At 41.2% G+C, this 23327-nt stretch overlaps 3 protein-coding genes across 6 annotated transcripts; 2 read left to right on the top strand and 1 right to left on the bottom strand.

Annotated features, from left to right (window-relative positions):
- Window positions 1–3295: 3295 nt before the first annotated feature.
- Window positions 3296–4837, top strand: crygmxl2 (crystallin, gamma MX, like 2; the record flags this gene model as incomplete). Its single annotated transcript, XM_079658477.1, has 3 exons — window positions 3296–3331; window positions 3875–4117; window positions 4562–4837. 3 exons carry the CDS (start codon window positions 3296–3298, stop codon window positions 4835–4837), a joined length of 555 nt encoding a protein of 184 aa, XP_079514603.1.
- Window positions 4838–5398: 561 nt separating this feature from the next.
- On the top strand, window positions 5399–6910 carry crygmx (crystallin, gamma MX; the record flags this gene model as incomplete). The annotated part of the gene is made up of 3 exons (XM_079658476.1): window positions 5399–5407; window positions 6061–6303; window positions 6635–6910. The coding sequence occupies 3 exons, from the start codon at window positions 5399–5401 to the stop codon at window positions 6908–6910; spliced, it is 528 nt and encodes a 175-aa protein (XP_079514602.1).
- A 2450-nt stretch (window positions 6911–9360) lies between these two features.
- On the bottom strand, window positions 9361–23327 carry aldh18a1 (aldehyde dehydrogenase 18 family, member A1). Of its 4 annotated transcripts, none has more exons than XM_079659078.1 (18): window positions 22558–23327; window positions 22234–22343; window positions 20762–20913; window positions 20115–20264; window positions 19697–19801; window positions 19450–19602; window positions 18638–18728; window positions 18133–18257; window positions 17443–17587; window positions 17207–17280; window positions 16907–17006; window positions 16152–16372; window positions 15857–15994; window positions 15510–15705; window positions 15170–15291; window positions 12726–12912; window positions 11202–11297; window positions 9361–11025 (listed from the first exon to the last, which is right to left on the bottom strand). In XM_079659078.1, the coding sequence occupies exons 2-18, from the start codon at window positions 22322–22324 to the stop codon at window positions 10829–10831; spliced, it is 2343 nt and encodes a 780-aa protein (XP_079515204.1). In that variant the 5' UTR covers window positions 22325–22343; window positions 22558–23327; the 3' UTR covers window positions 9361–10828. The 4 variants fall into 4 exon arrangements, with proteins under 4 accessions (XP_079515204.1, XP_079515203.1, XP_079515206.1 ...); XM_079659077.1 differs by having other exon boundaries at window positions 22234–22338; XM_079659080.1 differs by having other exon boundaries at window positions 22234–22292; window positions 22558–22575.

The raw sequence follows: 23327 nt of genomic DNA, 5'->3' as shown, positions 1-23327 counted from the left end.
TGTCCTGCTTTTCACAGAGTTTGGGTCATGCTGTGTGGTGGAGCATCTCAAATCGATTTAGTCAAATAAGGGAAGATGCTCGAGTGATTTCATCCGTCCAAAACTCCTGAAAGACAGCTCGTATTGACGTGAAGAAAATCCTAACAATTCTCTCCTCACAGTTGTACTCAAATCATCACCTGCAGGTCATCAGAAGAGAATTACTGTTATGGTGATTTCATTGCTAAGTTAAGAGTTGTTCTTAATTAGCCTAAATGTTTTTTTCTTAAATTACAAGTACGGAGTGGAGATTTAACATAAACTTTAAAACTAAATCCTGATGGGGACACAAAATCTCAAAGAGCGAAACACAAACAACATATCAACAACTCGACATAATTGACAGCTGCATCCATTTGCTCGTTCCAAGCCCCCACCTCCTGCTTTTCCACTCTGTTCTTCCAACACCATTTCCTCTTTTAATTATCCCCCAGCAAAAAGATGGAGCACATCAGACGCATCGCGGTAAATCCTGGCCCTGGCACAGGCTCATAGTGGCTCCTGCGTCTGGCAATCCCGATAGAGCGCTGGCAGTGACAAGAGAGGGAGGATGCCTGGAGATTTTCTGACGGAAAGAATGGAGAGGATCATCTCTCAGCAAAAGAGAGGTCCTCATTCTACTCCCGGCGTGGGAGGCTTTTTTGGCGAGCGCTTTCCGATCATACCACATTTTCAGCACCAGATTAGCCAGTTCTCAGGAGCAAAACTCACATAGACCCCCTTGTTTACCCCTCAGTACCACAGTGCTTTTGTAATGACTGTTCATTTAAAGAGCACATTGGAGGCACTGCAAGCATGCCTGCTCTCCTATCTCTGCCTGCAACATTTAAGGGGTGAGACTTATTGCATATAGCAGGGTCACAGAGACCATGGTTTGGATTATGGGGATATGATTTGTTTTGAATTGAAAGAAGTCTCCTCTGACCTGAAATCTGTTTTACTGAGTGCATTTTACATTCTAATTATCAGCCACACAAATGGGGTTTTTATTTTGGAATTCGGGTAGATGAAATAGGTTGCAAGTTAACTAGTGGCGGGGCTGCTATCTGTCAAAGTTTCTCCCATCTCTGTGGGGTGCACATCAATCACAGAGGTCCCCAACTGACAGTCATTCTGCGGGCTAATAGTGTCGTCATCTCCCACGCGGTTACACAGATTGCACAATGAGATCTTTCGGACACAATGGAGCTGCGAATGTAGCCCCCCACTCTGTTCCTTTCTCCTTTCCTTTTCTTCCATCATTCTGAGATGAAGAGTGGAATGCTCCACAGCGGGTAGCTTTCTTCTCCTCCGGGGGGAACTGAGAAAGCAGGCAAGGGCCTCTGTGATGTTACTTTCCCTTCAGGGTGGGGAGGAGATGTCTTGTAGCGCAGCTAAAGATGATCATTTGAGAGCCTGTGAAACAAGGTTCCCCTCTGGAAGCCACAGAGACGCAGAGAGAGCCGAGGTCCCAGCTAATGAGTTAGGGTTAGCTGATGTTCCTCGGTGATGAAAACGAGAACATTGGCAATGACGGCAGTGGTCGTTTTTTTTGCCCGGGTTTGAACAACGTATTGCACCTCCGTTACATGTGTCTCTGAATGCAAAGGTCACAGGTCAAACTGAGCCTTTCAAGTAGATAGAGACCTGCTCAAAGACGCCTTAGAAAAGTAAAAGCTTGCCTGTATCACGCAAAGCTTAAACACCAGCAAGAGTATGATTTCCCTGTCACTCTGCTGCCCTCTTGCATCAAGACAGAGTACAAAGACTTTACATTTAATAGAAATTATTAAATCAATTATTAATCTATGAAGGAACATATGAGGAAAATCTAAACATTTGTTTGTTATATGTTCAGATAAAACCTTTCCTACAGAGTAAATATTTGCTGAGGAAACTCACAAAAACAAAACAACATCCCATCTGATAATCTGCCACAATTACGCTGCACACTGTGATGAAAGGATATCAATGAACTACTTATGTCATAGAAAAAGAGTGCAGCTTCAAACATGAAAGCTATTGAAGCCTATGAGAGTTTCAAGTCAATGAATGATCAAAGAAGCAAAAGCTTATCAACGCTGTTCCTTAACACTGAAACAGTGTCATATGGCTGTGGATACGCTACCACAGTTGCAGTGTTTTTGCCCAGGAACATAATGGCTATTGTACTTTCTGCAAACATTTTGCCTTTTTACACAGTTGAATGTGCAAAACGCACACAAAGTGTAGAGGGGGCAGGAGCCCTTTATCCCGATGAAAGGCTAAAGGATGAGACTGACCTTTCTGGCATCAGCTGGGCTTTGGGAACACAATACATGGCGGCAACTCTTTCTGGCCTTTTCCCCTTCAGCTCTGGGCTATGCTTACAAGCCAAAGACTCAAGTCCAAACATCTATCATTTTATGCAAAGACTCAAACCCACAGATGCCCCAAACCCCCCCCCCCTTTTATATTAGACAACACACACACACACACACACACACACACACACACACACACACACACACACACACACACACACACACACACACACACACACACACACACACACACACACACACACACACACACACACACACACACACACACACACACACACACACACACACACACACACCGAGTAGTTCCCTCTGTACATCTGTAAACAGACCAGTCTCGTCTGGCATCATAGTACAACTGCAGGCTATGGAAGCAAAAAGAGACAACATATCACTGTAGATTACATCAACGCAACAGCTTGACTCAGTCCACAGTATCAACACCCCTTCCCTTTAACAGGAATTGAATAACAATTACATTGCGACCTGTATCCACTTAGGGAACGCACAAAACCAAACTATGTTACAATTCTCCACGCCAGCAAGATATGAAATGAAAATCCTGACATGGTTAAGTACTAGTTTAGAGAGTGCCCCCCAAAAATGACCTAACCTAGTATACACCTTTAAAAGCTTTGTTGTTGGGGGGCCACATACCTAAAGGGCCTTTGTGTGATGTTTCAAAAGGCTGCATCACAAGGTCCTGGTGGAACAAGGGTCATACAGTACAAACACAGAATAGCACTTGTGTGGTATTCAGATTTTTTTGGATGGGGGGGGGGGTTGTCAATTCTATAGGTAAACTCTAGCGGGCAGGAGATAAGGTACGTGTGGGCGGACAGACAAAGGGAACACTAGTTGGCATCTGAAAAGGTAAAGAGTAATAGTTCCTGACGTGTCAGAGGCCTCATAGTCAGTGGGAGAGTATAAAAGGCCCTGTAAGTGTGTCTAGGTTTATGTTACACATCCACAACTGCACAGCCATGGGAAAGGTATGAGCTCACTTGCAATACAGCAACCGTTTTGACAGAGAGGAAAATGGAAGGTTTTGGGTGTCAAATATTTTAACAGTGAAAGACAATGCAGCAGAGGGTGAGGAAAGGTAGTCAAAAACGACTAATTCCCGTAAAGAAATTGGGTTAAAAAATGTGATCAGACTGCTAAGTTTGGTTATTTTTTAGGGGAAAAACACACTTATAACGGTTTAAAAGAGAAGCTTCTGTGGACATGAGCAATTATATGGTATCTATATGGGATAGATTTGCTGTAATTGTACAACAACACAGTTGACAGTGTTGAGATTGAAGGAGCATACAAAGAGTTCTTCAAATTAAATTCAGCTAACACATTTTTAATTGCCTTGATTTTCATCTGTCAAAGCTCTGAAAATAGACAGGAGAGGCTCTCATGACAAAGTAATTTAGTTTGTTTAAAGGAGAGCAGTGTCCCCTACCGTCCATTCATGAGTATTGCAACTGGTGCATTTATATACCTAACATTAACTTGTGAGTGACATATGTTTCTCTCTTTTCTAGATTATCTTCTACGAGGGCCGCAACTTCCAGGGCCGCCACTGGGAGTGCAGCAGTGACTGCATGGACACCTTCAAGCACTTCAACTGCTGCAACTCCATCCGTGTGAGCGGTGGTCACTGGGTGGCCCATGAGAAGCCTCACTACATGGGCTACCAGTACATCATTGGCCCCGGCGAGTACCCCGACTACCACAACTGGATGGGCTTCAACAACTGTGTCCGCTCCTGCCAGATGTATGCCCCTGTAAGTCAATCAAACAGACACACACACCCAACCCCCACCCCTTACCTTGCACATCAAATGCCGCTTTAGAAATGGATGTCAATCATTTGCCTTTTGATGTCATTAACAGATACTCATGCAGGTCATACGTAGCATGAAAGTCTCTTTTGCAAGGCCCACAAGGAGACCCAGTCAGCCTTTAAAAGGAATACGATACACCCCCCATAAGACTTGGACCCTTCATTTTAATTCTGTTAGTCACATTGAGTGTTTTGGCAGTTTGGGAAAGGAAAAAAAAATATCCCGTCATGCTCCGATAGAGTTTTTATAATCTGCTTACTTAAAGAAATAATAAAAGTCATCATTTGAAATATATCAGCTCAGGGCTGAAAGCTCTACCAAAAGGCTCTCTAGGGCTGACGCCTACCAAACTAACGTAATAAATCTGATTTCTCCCACACACAGTATAGAGGATCCTACAAGATGAGGATCTACAACAGGCCCGACATGATGGGACACACTATGGAGTTCATGGATGACTGCCCCAACCTGTACGAGCGCTTCCGTTACCGTGACATTTTCTCCTGCAACATCATGGAAGGATTCTGGATCTTCTATGAGCACCCCAACTACAGGGGACGTCAGTATTTCCTGCGCCCTGGAGACTACAGGGCCTGCGGAGACTGGGGATGCCAAAACCCCATGGTCGGCTCCTTCAGGAGGATGAGGACTGTCATGTAAACTTTACCCTTGTGCAACTCAATATAAAAAAGTAATATAAAAAAACCGACGTGCTTTGTGAGTTTTTTTTTTTAAACACATGCATGCTACCATGAGTCTGACAACAACACTCTTTGGCTAAGCGGTCTTTTTGGTTTCTAAATATCCCTCTGGATAAATGAAGTATCTATATATCTATCTGATATCAAAGAAAGTCTGTTGCTGCTTAATTATCAATATCTCTGGTATATACCTATCAAAACAAAACAAACCTTTTCTTTTTGCTGTCCGCACATACCTCACAGTCTGCATGTAGGTTTTTGGCATTCATACCAATAAAGGCAGATTTTGCAACTCTTATTGTAGCGCTGTGAGAAAGTGCAGCTGTACAGTGTTTTCCATAGAAAGAGAGAGCTTTGACAGAGACAAAGCGGCTGCTGCAGCGCACCAGTCCTATAGTGTTCTGCACTCCACACAGCCCACTGTGCTGACACGGCAAAGCTTTGTCTCCAATTCCAAAGCCCTGATCCAAGCAGGGTCTATAAAGGCCTGGTACAGCCCACTGAAATATACACAGTTACAATGGGCAAGGTAAGCGTGCGTTTCGAAATCTATATCAAAAGCAACTTTAGAGTTTGATAGTATGTTGATCATTTGTAAATAAGGGGTTTAAAAGGTGGGAAACAATGCTGCAAAATCAATGCTATCAGTTGTCAGTTGTTCTAAATGATTGTTTACCACACTATGCCTTACTAACGGTCAGACGTAATTAGACTTAGCTAGTTATACTTAATTATACTCTGCTTTGCCTTCTGTTGATGGTAGTAAAACATAGCAATTTTGTAACTGCGCTTTGAATCTCAATCGCTGTAGCAAAAAAAGATGTCAAGACTTTTCTCTTCATGAAAGTGTACCACATCGTACTCTGTATTTTATTAAACTTTGCCTCTGGTGCAACATTTGGGACATGTTTTCATATTCCCTTAAGAGTCAACTCCAAAATTCTTTACTTTCTGTAATTCTGTACAAGAACTTTGTTGGATAAAGCTAACTTTCAAACCCCTGGCACAGAATACCAAATGATAGAGATATAAAACTAAATTACACTAAAAGTCAAGTTATCATTGATTAAGAGTCTGAAGAGCTGGAGGACAGATAACTTGTCATCTATCAGATAATAATAGCAATAGTTTGTCTTTGTTATAGCCCTATGGTGATAATGTCTACCTATATACCGCTTGCAGGTTATCTTCTACGAGGAAAAGAACTTCCAGGGTCGTCACTATGAGTGCAGTAGTGACTGTTCCGAGATGCAAACCCACTTCACCCGCTGTAACTCGATAAAAGTGGACAGCGGTTGTTGGGTGGCCTACGAGAAGCCCAACTATGGCGGCTACCAGTACATGCTGAACAAGGGCGAGTACCCCGACTACCAACGCTGGGCCGGCTTCAATGACTGCATCCGCTCCTGCCGCATGGTGCCGACTGTGAGTGATGCCTAACACTGTTTACAGCAATGTTCTCACTTAAGGTTTAGACAGTTTATGACATTTCGTTTCTATTTTTTCACTACTCTGTGCCCAGACCTGTGGCCATTTAAAAAGCCTCTCTTTTTAGCTTGACCTATGCAGCAAAAAGATTTGTGTAAAAAGATTTGTGTCGAGAGAAAAATAACATTTAGACTGGGTCATTGGATCAGAACAACTTTAGTACAGGAACTTTATAAATGTATTTGAAATTGCCAAGTTAATCTACTGTGGTGAGTTAAAGTTTAATAAAAGATTACAGTAAATGACAGTATGATTATCTCTGTCTTAGTATAACGGCAACTACAAGATGAAGATCTTCGAGCGTTCCGACTTTGGAGGCCAGAATATGGAGCTGAGCGATGACTGTCCCGATCTGAACGAGCGTTTCCACACCCGTGACATCTCCTCCGTCAACGTCATGGAGGGCTACTGGATTCTGCATGAACACCCCCACTACAGGGGACGCCAGTTCTTCCTGCGCCCTGGAGAGTACAGGAGGCACAGCGAGTGGGGAAGCAACAGCCCAACCATCGGCTCTCTGAGACGTATCACTGAGCTCAACTGATTCCCAGCTTTTTTCACCCTTACTGAACCCCACTGTTACCATCCCACCCTCTTGTTCCCCTAATGCCAGCACTGTTTCAGTGTGGTCTCAACACTGTGCTGTCCAAACCTGAAGTCATAAATGTTTATGATGGAGGGATTTGGTGCGTCTGATGTTGGGTTCTGGTTTTTCTCGGGCTGTGCTGCATTGTCGGGTGAAGTTCCTTCCCTATTCAGTGCTCAAGCAACGCTCAATAAATAGTAATGATCTTTTTTGCTTTGGTCATCCCAGAGCAAAATGGTTTGCCTCACCAGTCCCCAACCTCCTGTCCTACTGGAATCACAATAAAAGAAAACTTGATGAAAGTCAACTAAAGGGAGCCTTGGTTAATTTTCTATTGACTACTACAGCTGTCACCATAAAAAGATCAGGGGGATATGGCTTTTCATAAATCTGAGGAATACTTTTCTCTTTAGTGTGGTGATTGAACTTAGTTTCATCGGACCACAGAGTGACAAAGAAGAGTAACCACCGAGGTCCTAGACCAAGACAGAGAGTTTCTACAGTTTGCCGTGATATCGACATTCCACACACAAAGAGAAATTATCAAGGAAACAGAAGCTTATTCTTTGAAGCTCAATATTAAAGACAAAAAAAGGGTATCTGAGGATGAGCATGTAGGAGTCTTTATGAGATCACATGGTGCAGAGTAAGCGCGTTGGGTCCATGAAAGATGCCCATATTAGATCCACATCACAGGGCCAGTGCCAACTCAAAGAGTTGGAGTCAAAGTGGTCTGGTATTAGCCCCGAGCATCAAGCTCTCTCAGAACAAAAAACAAAACCCAGTCCACATCCCTGCTCATGCATTTTTCATCAGCCCAAGATACTGAACCCTTTCAGAAATAAATATCAATTATTGAAATTGTTAATTAGACACTGCGTAATTGGCAAAGATACACATGAATAAATAACTTTGACCATTAATTATTGATTTTAAAAAAATTGAAGCCCAGTGGGGAGTGCATTTGAGAGTCTCTTAAGATCAAGCACAACAAGAAATATGAGTTTTGGCCTTGAGTAATGTCCAATTAAAGGATTGTCGGCTCTGCTGTACAAGTCCAATGATTTGCCCTCTTCATCCTTTTTATATCTGTGGACAACAATACCCAGCAGACAACATAACATCAACAGAGTGCAACATGGGATCTGATCAGCTGGGGTCTGGGGGCAATGTCAGATAAGAGATGAGAGGAAACTTACAGGCTGCCAGTTCTCAGCCACAAATGGAAGCTAATCTAAGGTCATGAAGGGGCAGGGTCTTCAAATATTAATCAAATTGAGAAAGTAAGCACTGTGCCTTGCATAGAAACTACAGAAAACAAGTCTATGGTCATTTATGTTGAAAGTTTATAGTTATAAACCTGCAAACTTTACATAAAAAGAACAGTGGCAAATAACCTGAAACTCTCCAAACAGCCTTGCTTAAATATTCAGTACAGTAACGTTGCAAAATGTACTATCCTGTTTTAGGGGCCATAAAGTTGGCACATGAGCAGAGAACAGAACTGGGGCGATGGAAATGTAAAATAAGTTGTTTCCTTGGATTCAAAGATCAAATGTAGACCATTTAGATGGGGATTTGACATAGGGTTGCGGTTTATTGTAAATATATGATGATTTAAACGCAAAATACAATACTTGACTGCAAAATTATACAGAGGAATATACTCAGTAACCCAACAAAGGAAGTTTTTCGTATCACAACACTCCATGTCGTATTGTTTCGCTAAAAACAGCTGTTCACAAAAGCATCCGAGTATACCACACATGCACCGAAATAGCTACCGTTACTGTAGCAAACAACTTTAATGCAATATTTTAAAATACAGTTCTATAAAACATGTGCATCAAAGAGGCTATACTCAATGTCCCTGGATTGTTCCTTCCCTACCTCAAGTCATTTAGATGGTATTTTCAAGGGCTTCACATAAAAAGGACAAAAGAGTGAGATCTGAGTTTTGTCTCCCTCTTCATCTCTGAACCCTTTGGACTTGGTGATGGGATGCTGATTGAAGGGTAAGTAGTGCGATTTAGAGAATGAATTCTTTAGATGCTGGAAAAGAGAGAAAACGAAAGAAACAGAGAAACCAAGAACATAAGACCGTGATTCCATTATTAGTCTCAGTTCTCCCTCTTTTCATTCTGATGGGTGGATAATTAAACCTCTATAGTATTGTCTTCCATCTTCGTTGCCCCACTTCCAGCAATGCGAATTCCCCTATGGGCAACTTTAAAAAGGCCCTTTTTAGACATCTGTTTTTCAAATCAGCACAACTTTTTTCCCCCCATTAATTTGTGTTCTTTGTGAAAGTAGAAAGACTAGTGCCAGGACCGAGATGATCATACGTGTAAAGATCCTCAACATTTCAAGTGCTAAAATCAAAGAAAGTAAGAACAAATATCCAAATATTCTTTTTCGACACTTTTCTTTTTAATTCTACAATACTGCTATTATACAACCCTTAAGTGTGCATTGCAAGACATCAGATGGGAGCTCAGAGGCTGGAATGTAACAAAGCTTGATTTAAAAGCAGTCGCGGTTTCCCCCTCCAGCTTGAAGGAGGCAGCTTGTCAATTACTGTTCCCGCTCTGACAGAGGCTCTGGGCGCACAATGAACACGCAGGCAAGCAGCAAAGTATGGAAAAATGAGCACAACTTGTAACAATGATCAAATAAAAAAAACATAAAATGGATGCATAGAAGAATTCAAACTCTCATTGCTATGAAACAGAACTAGGGTTTCTTTTATATCAATGTTCTTTATACAATAATTATCTTATGGAATTAACATCTAATACTAAATCATAATCTGTAAACACACCAGTAAAACTGAGATAATTCATTTTATAATAAATGCCAACATGTAGTGTTATTAGTCAGTTATTAGTTTTCACTTAAACAACCTGAAATTACGGTAAGAGAAAGAAAAACTGGATGTTATAGTTTATGAACAAAGAAAGCACTTACAGTGAAATCTGTATGATCCTTGTTGGTAGCACTGAAAGCAGTCAGCTGAATAAAATTGGGTCTAACATTTATAGATTATGCACAATTATAGCATGAAATTGACCTCGATAAACAATATTAAATAAATTAAAGATACTACAAGCCCCTTATCATAATACCCTTTTTTATTTTTGACCAGATATATGATTTTGGATGCTTTATGGAAGTTTGAAAACTAAGTACCTGTAATGTATGCGTACATGTATTTGTTGTTTCTTTAAACATTATAATTAGCATTGTTTGAATGAACCTGAGATCTAAGGTTTTTTCTTTGCAAATGATCTGTAATTAATTAATTGTGCATATGACAATAACCAATTTGTATTTGGCACAAATTACACATAGTATTAAGATTTTATACACATTTCATGAATAAAAGTAATGCCATTTATGTCAGTTAGTATCAGTTTTAAAAACAAGGCCTGAGATTTCCATATTGAAAAGATAGTAATTTCAAGCACTTCAGTATAAATAATGTGCATTTATGCTGCCTTTAAAACAGTTATCAGTTAATTCCCTTGTTTATTTGATATGCTATTCTGAAGGTATTGTGTCGTTATATCCACATTACACCTCCTGCAGCAGCCTTTGAGGGTGATTTACCTCACTCGTATAATATAATCATACGCCGAGGTAGACTTTAAAACATTTGTAAACTCTCAGTAACAGTCTGAACAACTTTCTGCTTGTGCTGATAAAATGGACCATTGGTGTGGTAAGCTTCTCTCCATGCTGTGTGCTTCCAAAGTGTAAAACAGTGACATCAGCCATCACCTGCAACTCATTCCCAGACAGAGCTGCTGCTGCTGGGCAATGCAAACCATTTGGAATAATGTTAAGGCCAAGTGAGTGTTGTGAGTGTTCTGTGGTCTAGTTGCTGTCCCGCTGCCCAGCAAGAGGCTGCCCAACAGGCAGCTTTTCATGGAGGTACTTCATGGTACCCTGCTCAGAGAAGTCTGCTGCTGTGTGCCCGTCCCCTCTCAGGACCCACTTTGTGGTGAGCAGCCCCTCCAGGCCGACAGGGCCCCGGGCGTGGATACGAGCGGTGCTAATTCCAACCTCCGCTCCTAAATACCAAAAGAGGGAGAAAGAGAGCAAGGGAGAAATGTAAAACATCATTTCTGTATTGAAAGAGAGTCTGCAGTAGTTTGAGAGAGAACAAATAAGAATATAAGGCTGTTGAAAAGATTTCACAGGAATACAGACAACAGATAGATGATATGGGGACATCATCACTACATACCCAGTCCAAAGCGGTAGCCATCTGCGAAACGTGAGCTTGCGTTCCAGAAAACACAGGCGCTGTCCAGCAGCTGCAGGAACTGCTCTGCTGTGTGCTCTGAAAGAGAAAGATAGCTTGTTAGCTCACAAACTCATAACACCTTTTCAAACATGAAGATGAGGTTCAGACAACAACTTTTCATTGTGATTATGCCATAGAAATAGAGATTAAAATAATGAATTTATGCAATAAACACTACATTTAAGAGAAAACCTTAATCTGCGGTTCTGAGGATTACATACATTACAGGTATTCATTGCAATCACAAATACTAATGTTATCTTAGTACAAACCCAGTTCCCTAACCTCAAATCAAGTGAGCAGTGAACACACAATCTACACATCCTTTATATCAGGGGGATGTAGAGACAACTATAGGTCTTTAGTTCAAATGCTAGCATTGTTTTAAAATTAAATACTCCGCAGATGTGTGTTAATAAAACCAGATCACATTTAGCTAAAACAGGTATTACCTTTGTTGAAAGAGTATCTACATATCTATCAAGCAAGCTACATATCTATCTACATGTTTTATAACTACTGTATTATTGGTATAAAATCTGGCTTGACTTTACCAATATTTGATTGACAGGAAATAACTAGTACAAATGCGTACATTTTAATGTATTGAAGTACCTTCTGTGGTCACCAGATGGCAGCACATCCTTCAATGCAGTTGAGTAATCCTCAATGTAGAAATGCTCACTTTAATTCTGATCACCAAAAAGAGTCATGTGAAATATTTTGCATATTTCAACATTTGATCGAGGAATTTGCACTTCATGATGTTCCATTCATTCAAAAGATATTTCTCAGAATGGTTCCTTGTCTTGCAGATGTAGCGTCTAACAAACGCTGCGTTTTTAATACAATTATTTAGTTCCCATCAATATTTTATGATACTCTCTAAAATTGCCTGGCAAATGAAGGAGTCACAAAAAGGGCAATATGTTAGTCTTCAACACTGTCTGCATGCAATATGGCAACAGCCTTTAAAAATCAGGAAATACTCTGAACCTGGCACAGAGTGGTTCAATCAACATGAGTTACAAGAATGTGGTGTGATGGCTCACTTGAAAGACAAAACTGGCCCAAAGTTATGACAGGGACGACTCTTTTAAACTGTGTTTTAGCATCTGCTCTACATTTTAAAAAGGGCTCTGTCCCCTACGTTAGAGTCACACAGGGAGGCTGTGCACTCATCCTGACAACAAAGTGTCACTGCTCATTAGTCCCTGTGGCAGGAAGTGAGATGAATGGGGAAGGTGAATCAAGGGAGTGAGAAACTTGACGAATATCAGACACCTACAGGGAGAAGCGAGGAGCAAGACAAGACTGACCTAGACTCAGTACTGCTGTCTGGCCAGGGTGAGGTAAGGTATGACGTAAATAATGCAAGACTGCATCTTTTTGCCGTTTTTAAAAGCAATTTGTGCTAGTATTGTCTTAGTTGTGTTTATCCATCAAACAGGAAAGGCCACCTACCGTTCTCTGTGATGATAACGTCTGTGTGGGAGCTGCCATACTTGTGAATATGGTCCACGGCCTCCTGCATGCTGTCCACCACCTCCATGCAGCACTCCAGGTCACCGTATTCCGCCCGCAGGGACTTTGCCTCTGATGGGCTGAATGTCAGGTAGGAAGCAAGGTGGGGGCCTGCATGAATCTTCACCTAGTGACACATTATAGAACAAAGATAAATAAGAGACAAGTAGACTTGTACTGAAGACTATATATAGTATGATATAGATAAATGAAATAATATTTATTCTGATTGGACTTAAGTTTAGAATCTGGTACGGCCATACTTTGAACAAGTATCTTCAATTACACCAATGATTTTTGTTTGATATTGAACTTTTAATGAGTTTTCCTTGTGGTTTTTGAGATAAAGCTATTTTCTTATAACAGGGTATATGCAGGAATCCTGAAGTCAAATTTAATACCTTTTAAGACCTTTTTTAAGACCCTTTCCATACATTTTAAGACCTCATCGCAACTTTGAGTTCTAACCGGTTACATTGGGAACACACTTTACCTCATATTTAAAAACATATCTTAGATTTCAGATACTGTAAGGAAAAATGGTGGTATAATGTGCTTTGCTCAACACCTTAGTACAAATAGTCACATTTACTATATTGATTGTAAGATAGCAAAACTAAACAGAGTGCAGACAGACTATTGAAGCCTCCTTTCCACATGAACTTCAACCTCTCTGTGAAGGTCAGGTTTAATGCAGTATGCTGCTTTGTTGCTTCTGTACTCTGTGCTCTTTCATTCCAGTAAAACTCCTCAGAAAACATTAGAAACCAGTATTTGACCAATAAACAAAACAATTGACAAAACTTTGAACTATGAAATATGTTAAACTTTGGTGAGCTTCAGCGGGGTAATGCCATATAGGAGCTCCCTCACAAATACCCAGGGGTTAAATTGGGCTGGGGCTGTCCGGGGCTAAGCGCTGGCACATAGGACGATGCTCTGACGTCATCACCCTCACACATTTGTCATACAAAAAAGGATATATATGTTAAGACTTTTCTCGTTCTTAATATAGACTATATTTAGGGTCTATATGTGTTGACTTTACTTTAAAATAGCAGATCTCTGTGACCGGATATAGTTTGGCTTAGACCCCGGCCCCACGAGGACGCATACGGTAAAACGCATACGCAAGCGCAAAAAAGGCTTCCGTTCACACGCATTCGATTCATTAACGTGTCCGTTCACACTAGACTGCTGGAAATGCTGGAAACGATGTAGTACATATATCAGGCCTGTAAGTGGCGCTGCTGCCGCCCGAAATACACCATAAGCAGCGAAGAAGACCCCGGAGCATGGTTGCCATGGTTGCCCTTCTGTTTATTCTCCGCGGTGGACGGCGTGTTCTCCTGCTGTATCTCTCAGGTAGTCCACCAGCAGATGAAAAACACCCACCTCTCCGCCTCTTCCAAGGAACGAGGGGACCGTGCGGCAGAGTTTCCATAAAAAAAATGTTCCGCCGGTCAACATGTCCGTTAAAGTTTAAATCTTCCGTACAAAATTAGAAAAGTGCCGGTGAGAGGTCTTCTTTGTTATTTATTGAGCTTTAAAACAAATTGATAACGACTCTGTTCTCTGTATAATAATATAATAATATTTAATAAACGGTGACTGCCTCTCTTTTCCTCACCCTCTTCTGACAGCCCAGCAGCAGCAGGAGACGTGGGGAGAGGGAGGCGGGCTATTTCATCGTTATCCGAAAATGATCATATAGGGCACACACGGAGCCGTTGGACCCCCAGAGCGTTGCGTATGCCGGTCTACCCACCTTGGGACCCGTTGCCGTAGTTGTTTATCTCCCCCCCCCCCCCCCCCACACACACACAAACAGAGCGGAGCAAGGCAACGAAACTTAAAATAATAAGCAGCATTTTACGGCGCGCTATGCATGGGGCCGCCTTGTGGGGTTTCCCGACATGTCGTTTCAGTAAATTAAAGGGTGTTTCATGTTGTCGTTGCTGTGAACCTTCTTAATACCTTGGAAAATGCCGTTTAATACTTTTTAATAGCCTTAATTTTCGCTAAATTGATTTATCAACTTTTAATACTTTTTAAGACCCCGCGGACACCCTGTATAACACTATATTTAGCCTTTGGGCTTAGGAGAAGACTGTGTTTTTTTCTAAAAATATGTATGCATTCATGCAAGTTTATTAATGAAATATAAAAGCAGCCCCATGCCCATAGACAAATATAGTATGATAACAGCTAACTGGTTTGACCGTTTGAATATGTATTCATATGCTGGCTTTGGCAAGACAAGAATACACTTACAAAAGGAAATGCAATTTATTTTGTGGGAAAAACTGGGTATCAAATTGTTTTATAAGAATTGCTAATGTTATATCGATGAATAGGAACACATTTCAAGATCAGTGTTTTACCCGTTCAGTGCGAAACATGTCGATGATCTGGTCAAACAGTGGAGTCCTGAGGATGTCTCTGTGAATCAGCAGACTCTCCATCGCATTACACGCAGCCGGGTATTCGCACTTGGAGTCTCTGACTGGAACGAGAAAATAACAGTCAATAACTGCTATATTCCTAGTCAGTTAATAATTGAGCAAAGTACAAGCTAACAAACACGTCTGGCCTTAATGGCCTACCAATACTACACATCTTAACATTTGGTAAATGTATAAGTATTGTTAATTTGTCAATAATGTACAATCGTGTACACATGAACTTCCGCACACGTCAGACAAGGTTCTTATATATGCTGACCAATTTTGATGACTTTGTCAACGCTGGCTTCTGCATCGACGTACACATGGCAGATGCCCTCGCTGTGACCCAGCACCGGGATCCCCTTTGCCGCCCGCTGGATGTTTTTCACCAGCTGGGATGAACCTCGAGGGATGATCAAGTCGATCATCTTGTCCAGTCGGCAGAGATCCTCAACCTCCTCACGAGTGCTCACCTGGAAGCAAATATAAATGTGTCAATCACAGCAGCTACAGGCTGTACAGGCTTGATGTATTTTCATGCAGACTTGGGTCCTCCCAGTCCATAAAATGCTGTATATAACATTTGTATTGCATTGTAATACATGTATAGGAAGCATATTTTACCAGCTGTACTGCCTCTTTAACTCCGTGCATGGAAAGGGCTTCCTGTGTGAGCTGGTGGAGGACTCGGTTGGTGTTGGCAGCCTCCTTTCCTCCCTTCAGTAGGAGGGCATTGCCAGAGGCTATTGCCAATGCTGACACCTACATAAAAACAATGTTTTGAAATATTACTTCAGATATTACATTTTTTTTGTTCATACATTTTCAGATTATATTAATTTCTTTATCTTGTTAGCATTTGCCAATACATTACCAAATTGCCAGATTTGTGTGTGTAACGGCTGCTCTGTCTGTATACCTGTGGCAGACAGTCGGGTCGGGCCTCAAAGATAACGAGAAGAACTCCAATAGGCACAGTGATCTGCTCCAGCTCCAGGTTGTGAGCCACCCTGGTTCTGCGCAGCACTCGACCCACACTGTCCTGGGCAGCCACAGCGATCTGATGCAGGCCGAGGGCCAGGTTGTTCAGTTTGGCAGGAGATAAACTCAGTCGCTTCAGCATGGCTGCTGGCAAAAGGCCTGTAGAAAAAAAAACACACAAAGTTACACTTTGGCATAGAGAGAAAATGGGTTGGTTGCCCTCTGGTGGAGAGGCACAGAAGGAAGTCAACTGTCCACAGAAAAAGTTAACAAAATCAGATTTTCATTTTGTTCATAACATTTGAAAACAATATACACAATGAAAGGGGTGTAGTATATCATGTTAATAACATACATATGAGAATATTGTGTACATAAACCAGCCCCGAAATAATGTATGTTATGGTTAAAGACTCTTTCGTCACCTCACTACACTTATTTTGATTGCAATTCATTTTTTAAAAGAAAAAAGACACAATGCAAAACAAAGCCAAATATGAAATGGACTGACAGAATGATAATTATTCATTTTTTAAATGTCTTATAGATATCGCAATAATACTCTTATAGTGCCAGGCTGCCAGCCCTAACATTAATAGGAAAATGGGAGTCTGCTGAAAAAGTATGTATAGGTACTATGAAGCTTCATCATCTGCAAACTCGGCTAAATGACTTCTTGTGGGCTTCTGTTACCTGTATTCACAGCCAGGTCCATGTCCATTTTATTGGCAGCCAGAATCTCTTCCTGTCTTTCAGTCAACAGCTCCGCTAGAAGGCAGATGATCTCACTCCTCTGACAACAGGCAACAAAACACAGGCAGGATGAGCACATCTATCCACAAGAGGTCAGTGTTTCTCTGTATCGGATAAAAGGTAAGATTAGGCCTATTCTTTTAGGTGTGCATAATATATAGTAAGATGTTATTTAAACTATCACCCATAAACACAACTGACAAGAACACAACAATGGGCATTATTAAGACATTGTGGCACCTTGTCTGGGTGCAGAGATGCCAGCGTTCTTCCAGAGTTACGTGCCACTTGTGTCTGATGCTCCAGAGCTGGGCCTGGTGAAGGGTCAGGGACAGACTTCAAGTTTATCAACTATACCGCCAGATTATAACTTAATTTAGTTTACAAATTGTTTCATTTCATACAAATGTAATGCAGGATTGCTACAAATGTGATAAGTTGTTGGTAGAGAAAGCATGCAGCCCTAGTGAACTGACCTGCAGGTTTAATCTCGGAGAAGAAGGTTCCCACCTTCTTGCCCTCCACAATGTCAGTGATCACATGACCCGTTACTTTAGGGTGGGTGCCGTTGGCGATGACCACTGAGGTGCCACCTTGCAGAGCCCACAGGGCAGCCTTGACCTGCAGAAAGCAAGACACAATCTGAAATAAGGTCTCTCTAAAAAAAAGATGTATCATTGATATCCTATGAGGGGACTAGATTCAAATGTTACTATTAAGTGTAGTCCAGTGATTCCAAAACCAAGGGTTGGGCCCCTCAAAAGTTCCACAAGACAAATCTGAAGGGTTGTGAGATGATGGATGGAGAGGAAAGTAGAAAGGAGTTCTCCTACACAAATCTGTTTTTCATGCTACGGAAATATAACAACATTTGCTTATGTTGGGGAATATTTTATCATTTGAACGGCTATGTAAATTAAACTGGGGAAAAGATAGAGGGGGACTGTCTCTTTGGTGGAACTGCCAGCATCTCAACATCTGAATGTGATATAGAGCCCAAACTACAAATATATTTTGTTAAAAATATCACAAGCCAGAAAGAAGAAGAGTGTGACATCACTGGCTTATAGCTTGCCCATCTGATGAATTCCCACTGAGACTTTTTACTGAGTCTTTAAAGTTGAATGAAAATAATAGAGTTTTCAACACAGTCTTTGACACCATACCTTGGCCTCCATGCCTCCAATCCCAACTCTGGACTTTGTGCCATATGCGATGGTGTGCTGGTCCCCAGGGTAGAAGATGTCAAGGAGCTTGGCGTCATCTGTCCCAGGGGGGCTGTCGTACAGTCCTAAGACATTTACAATTGTTACACAAACTATCAGCCTACAACTTGGTATCAAAATGCACAACAAAGCACGTACAATCCTGAAAACAAACAAACTGATTATAAATAGTTGGCTAAAATGATTCTCAGTATTTTTTTTTTTATCTTCTCAATTTATACTGAACGGATCCTCAGCCATGTCACACTCACATGCACACACACCTCGTGGCAACCCCATCAGCATCAATTTCAAACATGTAGGCAGAAGGTGTGTGTTTGTCTCTCTATGACTCTCAGTTGACCCTGTTAGGAGTGGGGGGGGGGGGGTTCCCAGTGAAGAGTGCAGACAGATGGTGTTGTTACCTAACAGCTGACCCATACTGTTGTTGTGGTAACTCACATACCTTCCACGTCAGACAGCAAGATGAGGAGGTCAGCCTTCATCTCCACAGCTAGCCGTGCCGCCAGACTGTCGTTGTCCTTAATGCTGATCACCTACAGAGCCAGAAAAGTGCTGAAGTAAGCTCCTGAAGACAGAAAGCCATCTGCAAACAACCTTTTCTTAAAGGTTATAGTCTGGCTGATAAACACAAATACATGTATAAAGACCTTCTAAACAGTGCAAAACAGTCCTTGTGACAGAACCAACACTTTGCTTGCAACACTGAAAGGGAGAAATTAATTTTTTCAACAAGAGGTCCATTCATTGAGCATGGGTTCAAACCTTTTTTTGCATAATGAACTAAATACTTCAGAGAAACAGCCAAATTAAGTCCATGCAAGTTTAAATATACATGCAGGGGATAAGTTCAGTAAAAATGATATGCAAACCTATTATAGATTTTCATAAAATAGTCTCTTTTATGTCAATAAATCCGGTTTAAAGAGAGAGAGCGAGGCAGAATTATCCAAGGAAAAGATGTGTTAGTGATTTCTGCAGGTAAAGAAGGGTCTACCTACAGAAGTTAGCCCCGGCCCCCCTCTGACAGCACTACCTCTCCAGTGACAGCATGCACTGCCATCCCTCCCATCATGCTTGTGCCTTCATGGTTGAGGGCAGAGCTGCTTAGGTGAGGCCGGCTGGCTGAGGTGTTTCATCGTGTGAGGATGAAAGAAAAACACTGCTGCTAATGAACAGTGACGGTCTACACTTTATCATCATCGTCTCCTCCGCTGCGTACCCCCCCCCCCCCATGCTGTCTGTAGCCACATTTACCCCCTGCAGGTCGCTGTTGGGCTCCGGCGGTGGCACCACAGCGTCGTTGGTGTTGATGATGGGCACGATGTTCATGCGCAGCAGCTCCTGCAGCGTACTGTTCAGATTCTGCCTCTTTTGGTCATCATGGAAATCCAGATTTGTAACCAGGACCTGACAGCAGAGTTAACAGAAAGCAGTGAGTGAGAGAGATCAAATATGACACTGTAATATGTTTCTTGATCATTATTTCAAGTCATTATTTTACCTGTGCGGTGCAGGTGCTGTATTGGGTGAACATGGCCTCATACAGCGCCATCAGCCCACTCTGTCCAGCAGCAGCACAGGCCCGGGCCTCCAGTACCGGCACCAACTGCCGCAAAAGGCAGTAAATGGTTACATAGATTTTCTGAGTAAACAGATTAAGCCTTCAACTAGAGTTGCAAAGATGCTTTGATTAGTTGTCAAGTATTAAATACAATGCCAACTGAAAAAATCTGATTCTAGCCTCTTATTTGAACATTTTCTGTCACCTTGGTCAATATTTTTGAGAATTTTCTGACATTTAATAAAACAAACAACTGAATATATAATGAACATCCTTGTTAGTTTCAAAAATGTAAAACCGTAAGGGAAATACTTTATAATTACTTGAAGCCTAAACACATTCCTCTACCTTTTCCTACCATGTCATTGAGCTGACTGTGTCCCGAGTGCAGCGCCTGCCGGACGCTCTGGGACAGCAGGATCTCATGTCTTAATCTTTGCTTGCCAAAGGCCACCGCTCCACTGGTGACAATCATCATCTCCCTGCCTTGATTCTGCAGCATGGCCACCTGCAGTCCGATTCACCCAATTAGGAAATAGACAACAGCCGGGCTCACTTGTTTTCATATTCATGCTCAAAGGAGGCAGCCTTAAAATGTTGGTTCAACAAAATTACAACAAGAAATCATGTTTTCTTACCTACCACTTGTGATAACTAGCCATGATATTATTTGGTATTAGTTTTAAATGTCAAGACTTGTCTTATTTTACCCCACCCAAATACCATGGGGTCAATGGGATTATACTTGCAGAAATCAAGAACAGTTACTTCAAAGCATGTGTGGTAGAGTAACATGGCATTTTTATTCAATTACACCTAAATTAAATTGACCCATTGTACTGTTGTGGTAAAATATTCCAATACCGAGGAAAATAAAACTATTTGCATGACTTGACATAAGTAGGTTGACAATAAACATTGTTATTTAAGTAGGAGAATTGTCTTGGAAGTTATTCAGAACTTTAAACGTATGTTTTTACTATACTGGTTTATTTGTCTTCCCACCTGCTCCACAATGGAGGCTAGCCTCCCGAGAGCCAGTCCACATTCATCCCCACGGGTGACCACAGCACTGCCCAGCTTCACCACGATCCTCTTGGCCTGGCGCAGCTCCCCGCGGTGTGCAAAGGAGCTCCCATGAGCCCTCTCCTTGGGAACTGTATAAAAGGACAAGAAGTTATTTTTACTTGAATGTTGAAAAGGAAGTGTTTAAGAAAAATAACGGAAGCAGGAGTAGTATGAAGTATGCATGAGAAGAAATAATAGCTACATAGACTAATCATTCAGGAGAACTCCAGATAGGACTGTTATTAATTAATTGGATGTAACAGTGTATTACTATAGCTTTATATTTGATTTCATCACTATACAATTCCATGACTGAGACAAACACAGTAAAGCCCTCCCCTTCATTCATCTGTAACGTGGGAAACGGATAATCACAGCCTTCAAACTGCCACATCAGCAGGGCAGGCAGAATAGCCTGTGCTGACATTACAAATCTCTCTTTACCAATGAAGCGCGAGAGACACAGAGAGAGAGAGGGACAGAGAGATCCTGACATCTTGTTCAGACTAAAGTAGATCTGAAATCTCTCTGCAAACACAATATCCCAGTCAACGTTTGCACAGTGTGTTACATCATGTTTACAAGGAGCACTTTAAAATTCACCACATCTGCCAACAGACACTTTTGACTATTTTGACATAACACAATACACATTAATATTGTGTACTTTCAGAAAAACAAGAGACTGACACATTCGCAAGCAAAAGCATTATAAATCTGAAAATAATTATTCACATTATTGATTAGTCTGATTATGTGAAAGAATACATCAATAAAAATGGCCATCCCTGAGGCTCAGAAGACCTCTGCAAATTGCTTGTTTTGTGAGAGCAAGTCTAAACCCCCCCTTTTTTTTCTTACAGTATATAAAACAGAAAAATACTTGATAATCAAAACTGTTTTAGTTTAAGGCCTGCAACTAAAAACATTTTTTTTTTAATTGAATAATCTGTTGATGTTTCAATACATCAACAAATTGTTGGGTCTGAATAATGTAAGAAAAGTGTGAAATAATTAAATCATAGGTGACTAAACCAAAAGATGATTAATAAAAAGTGTTGTTAGCATCACTCAGAATTCAGTTAACTTTCACATAAATTAAAGTAATGCATACATCCCCAGACCTAATGCTAGAACTAGAACATGTTTGCTATTTTTGCTTTAAAAAGTACTTATGATTAATCACATATCAGAATACTTTAATAACCTGACAATAATCCAGATGTTTTTGCAACGAAAGAGCATTTATATGAGCATACATAATCTACTTGTATCAAAAGATCTGGGGTTGCAAGTTTGTTGTTTGACTTTTCTGTCATCCAGGATGCTGGATGACTGAAAACAGACATCAAATACAGTGTTTACATGGGATTACGTGTGTCACAGAGTAGCTGTGCAGCATGGCTTGCCTTGTGTCAGTGGTCTGGTGAGAAACCCACATACTCTTCTCCGGTAATCCAAATGGTTCCTAGAACACAGAGTCAGCCTTCGTAGCAGCATGGTCAGTGTAGTGTCTTTACTGTGACAGGTGCATTACAGAGAGTGAGAAATGCAAAACACATCAGTATAAAACACATTCAACCGTGGTGTTATTAAAGAGAGTAAATAGAAGTTAGTAGTATGTGTAAATTGCAACATAAAAGTGATGCATTGTATTGAAATTTACAGTCAAAACTTTATTATCCATACTTGTTCCCTAGATGCTAAAGTGGTGGAAAAGCGTTAGTTCTTACCTGAATTCCAGAAATCCCTGTTTGGCTTGTCCTGTGTTTGTGCTAACCCTGTTTAACGTCTTCTATTGAGTTTTGTTCATCTTATTTAACCCGTTATTTCTGCGTTTATCATACAAATACTTGAGCAGAGGTGGGCTCTGCATGTGCACGCTCCTCCCCTGAAGCTGCCTGTTGATGAAACGGTCACTGCTGTTTAAGTTAAAAACGGCGGTGTTTCCACATTGTCGGTAAACACATTTGCAACTTGAGGACTCACAGCAAATGTTGTCAGTATTTTTCGTGTTGACATTCAAAACACATTTTGTTTTACAACCGAAAAGTATCGTAAATTGGAGAGGTAGTGGCAAGAAGTGGCGTAATAGCCGGTGTTCCGGATTAACTGGTTCCCTCGTTAACTGGTTTCCCGATCAACTGGCGTGATTTTCGATCGCTTCTTCTGTCGTTTACATACATATTTTGGTATATTTGGCTCGGTAGGAAGACGTTGATGCACATTCAGTACCAGTATGTGAGGTTGTGGTTACGATGGAGATATCCGAACGCGAACAGCGGGGACTACAAAAAGAAAAACGAGTTGACTGGGGATGTCTGTTCAAAACGTTGCGAGCTCCAATAAATCATTTAAACCAGCTATTGTTGACAGACTTATTATTGAATATCGTTCTTAATGTGATACCAAGTCCATCTGAGACCTGTGTACACCTTCAGACAGCCTCCAAGTGAAGCGTACGTTGTTTACTCAGAGTTTGAAAGCAGCGTGGAGAAGTCTT

Source organism: Notothenia rossii (assembly GCF_949606895.1).
Source record: "Notothenia rossii genome assembly, chromosome: 11".
In the NCBI taxonomy this organism is placed as follows: Eukaryota; Metazoa; Chordata; class Actinopteri; order Perciformes; family Nototheniidae; genus Notothenia; species Notothenia rossii.
The sequence above is the reverse complement of the archived record's forward strand: the minus strand, read 5'-3'. Positions and strand labels throughout refer to the sequence as shown.

What these genes read in the sequence shown, in the direction of transcription:
- aldh18a1 (XM_079659078.1), bottom strand. Translation starts at nt 22,324, where the DNA reads ATGCTGCTACGAAGGCTGACTCTGTGTTCTAGGAACCATTTGGATTAC. An exon ending in TAGCCTCCATTGTGGAGCAG is followed by an intron (nt 20,265 to 20,761) that starts GTGGGAAGACAA and finishes ATCGGACTGCAG; the next exon opens with GTGGCCATGCTGCAGAATCA. An exon ending in CTCCGAGATTAAACCTGCAG is followed by an intron (nt 17,281 to 17,442) that starts GTCAGTTCACTA and finishes ACCCTTCACCAG; the next exon opens with GCCCAGCTCTGGAGCATCAG.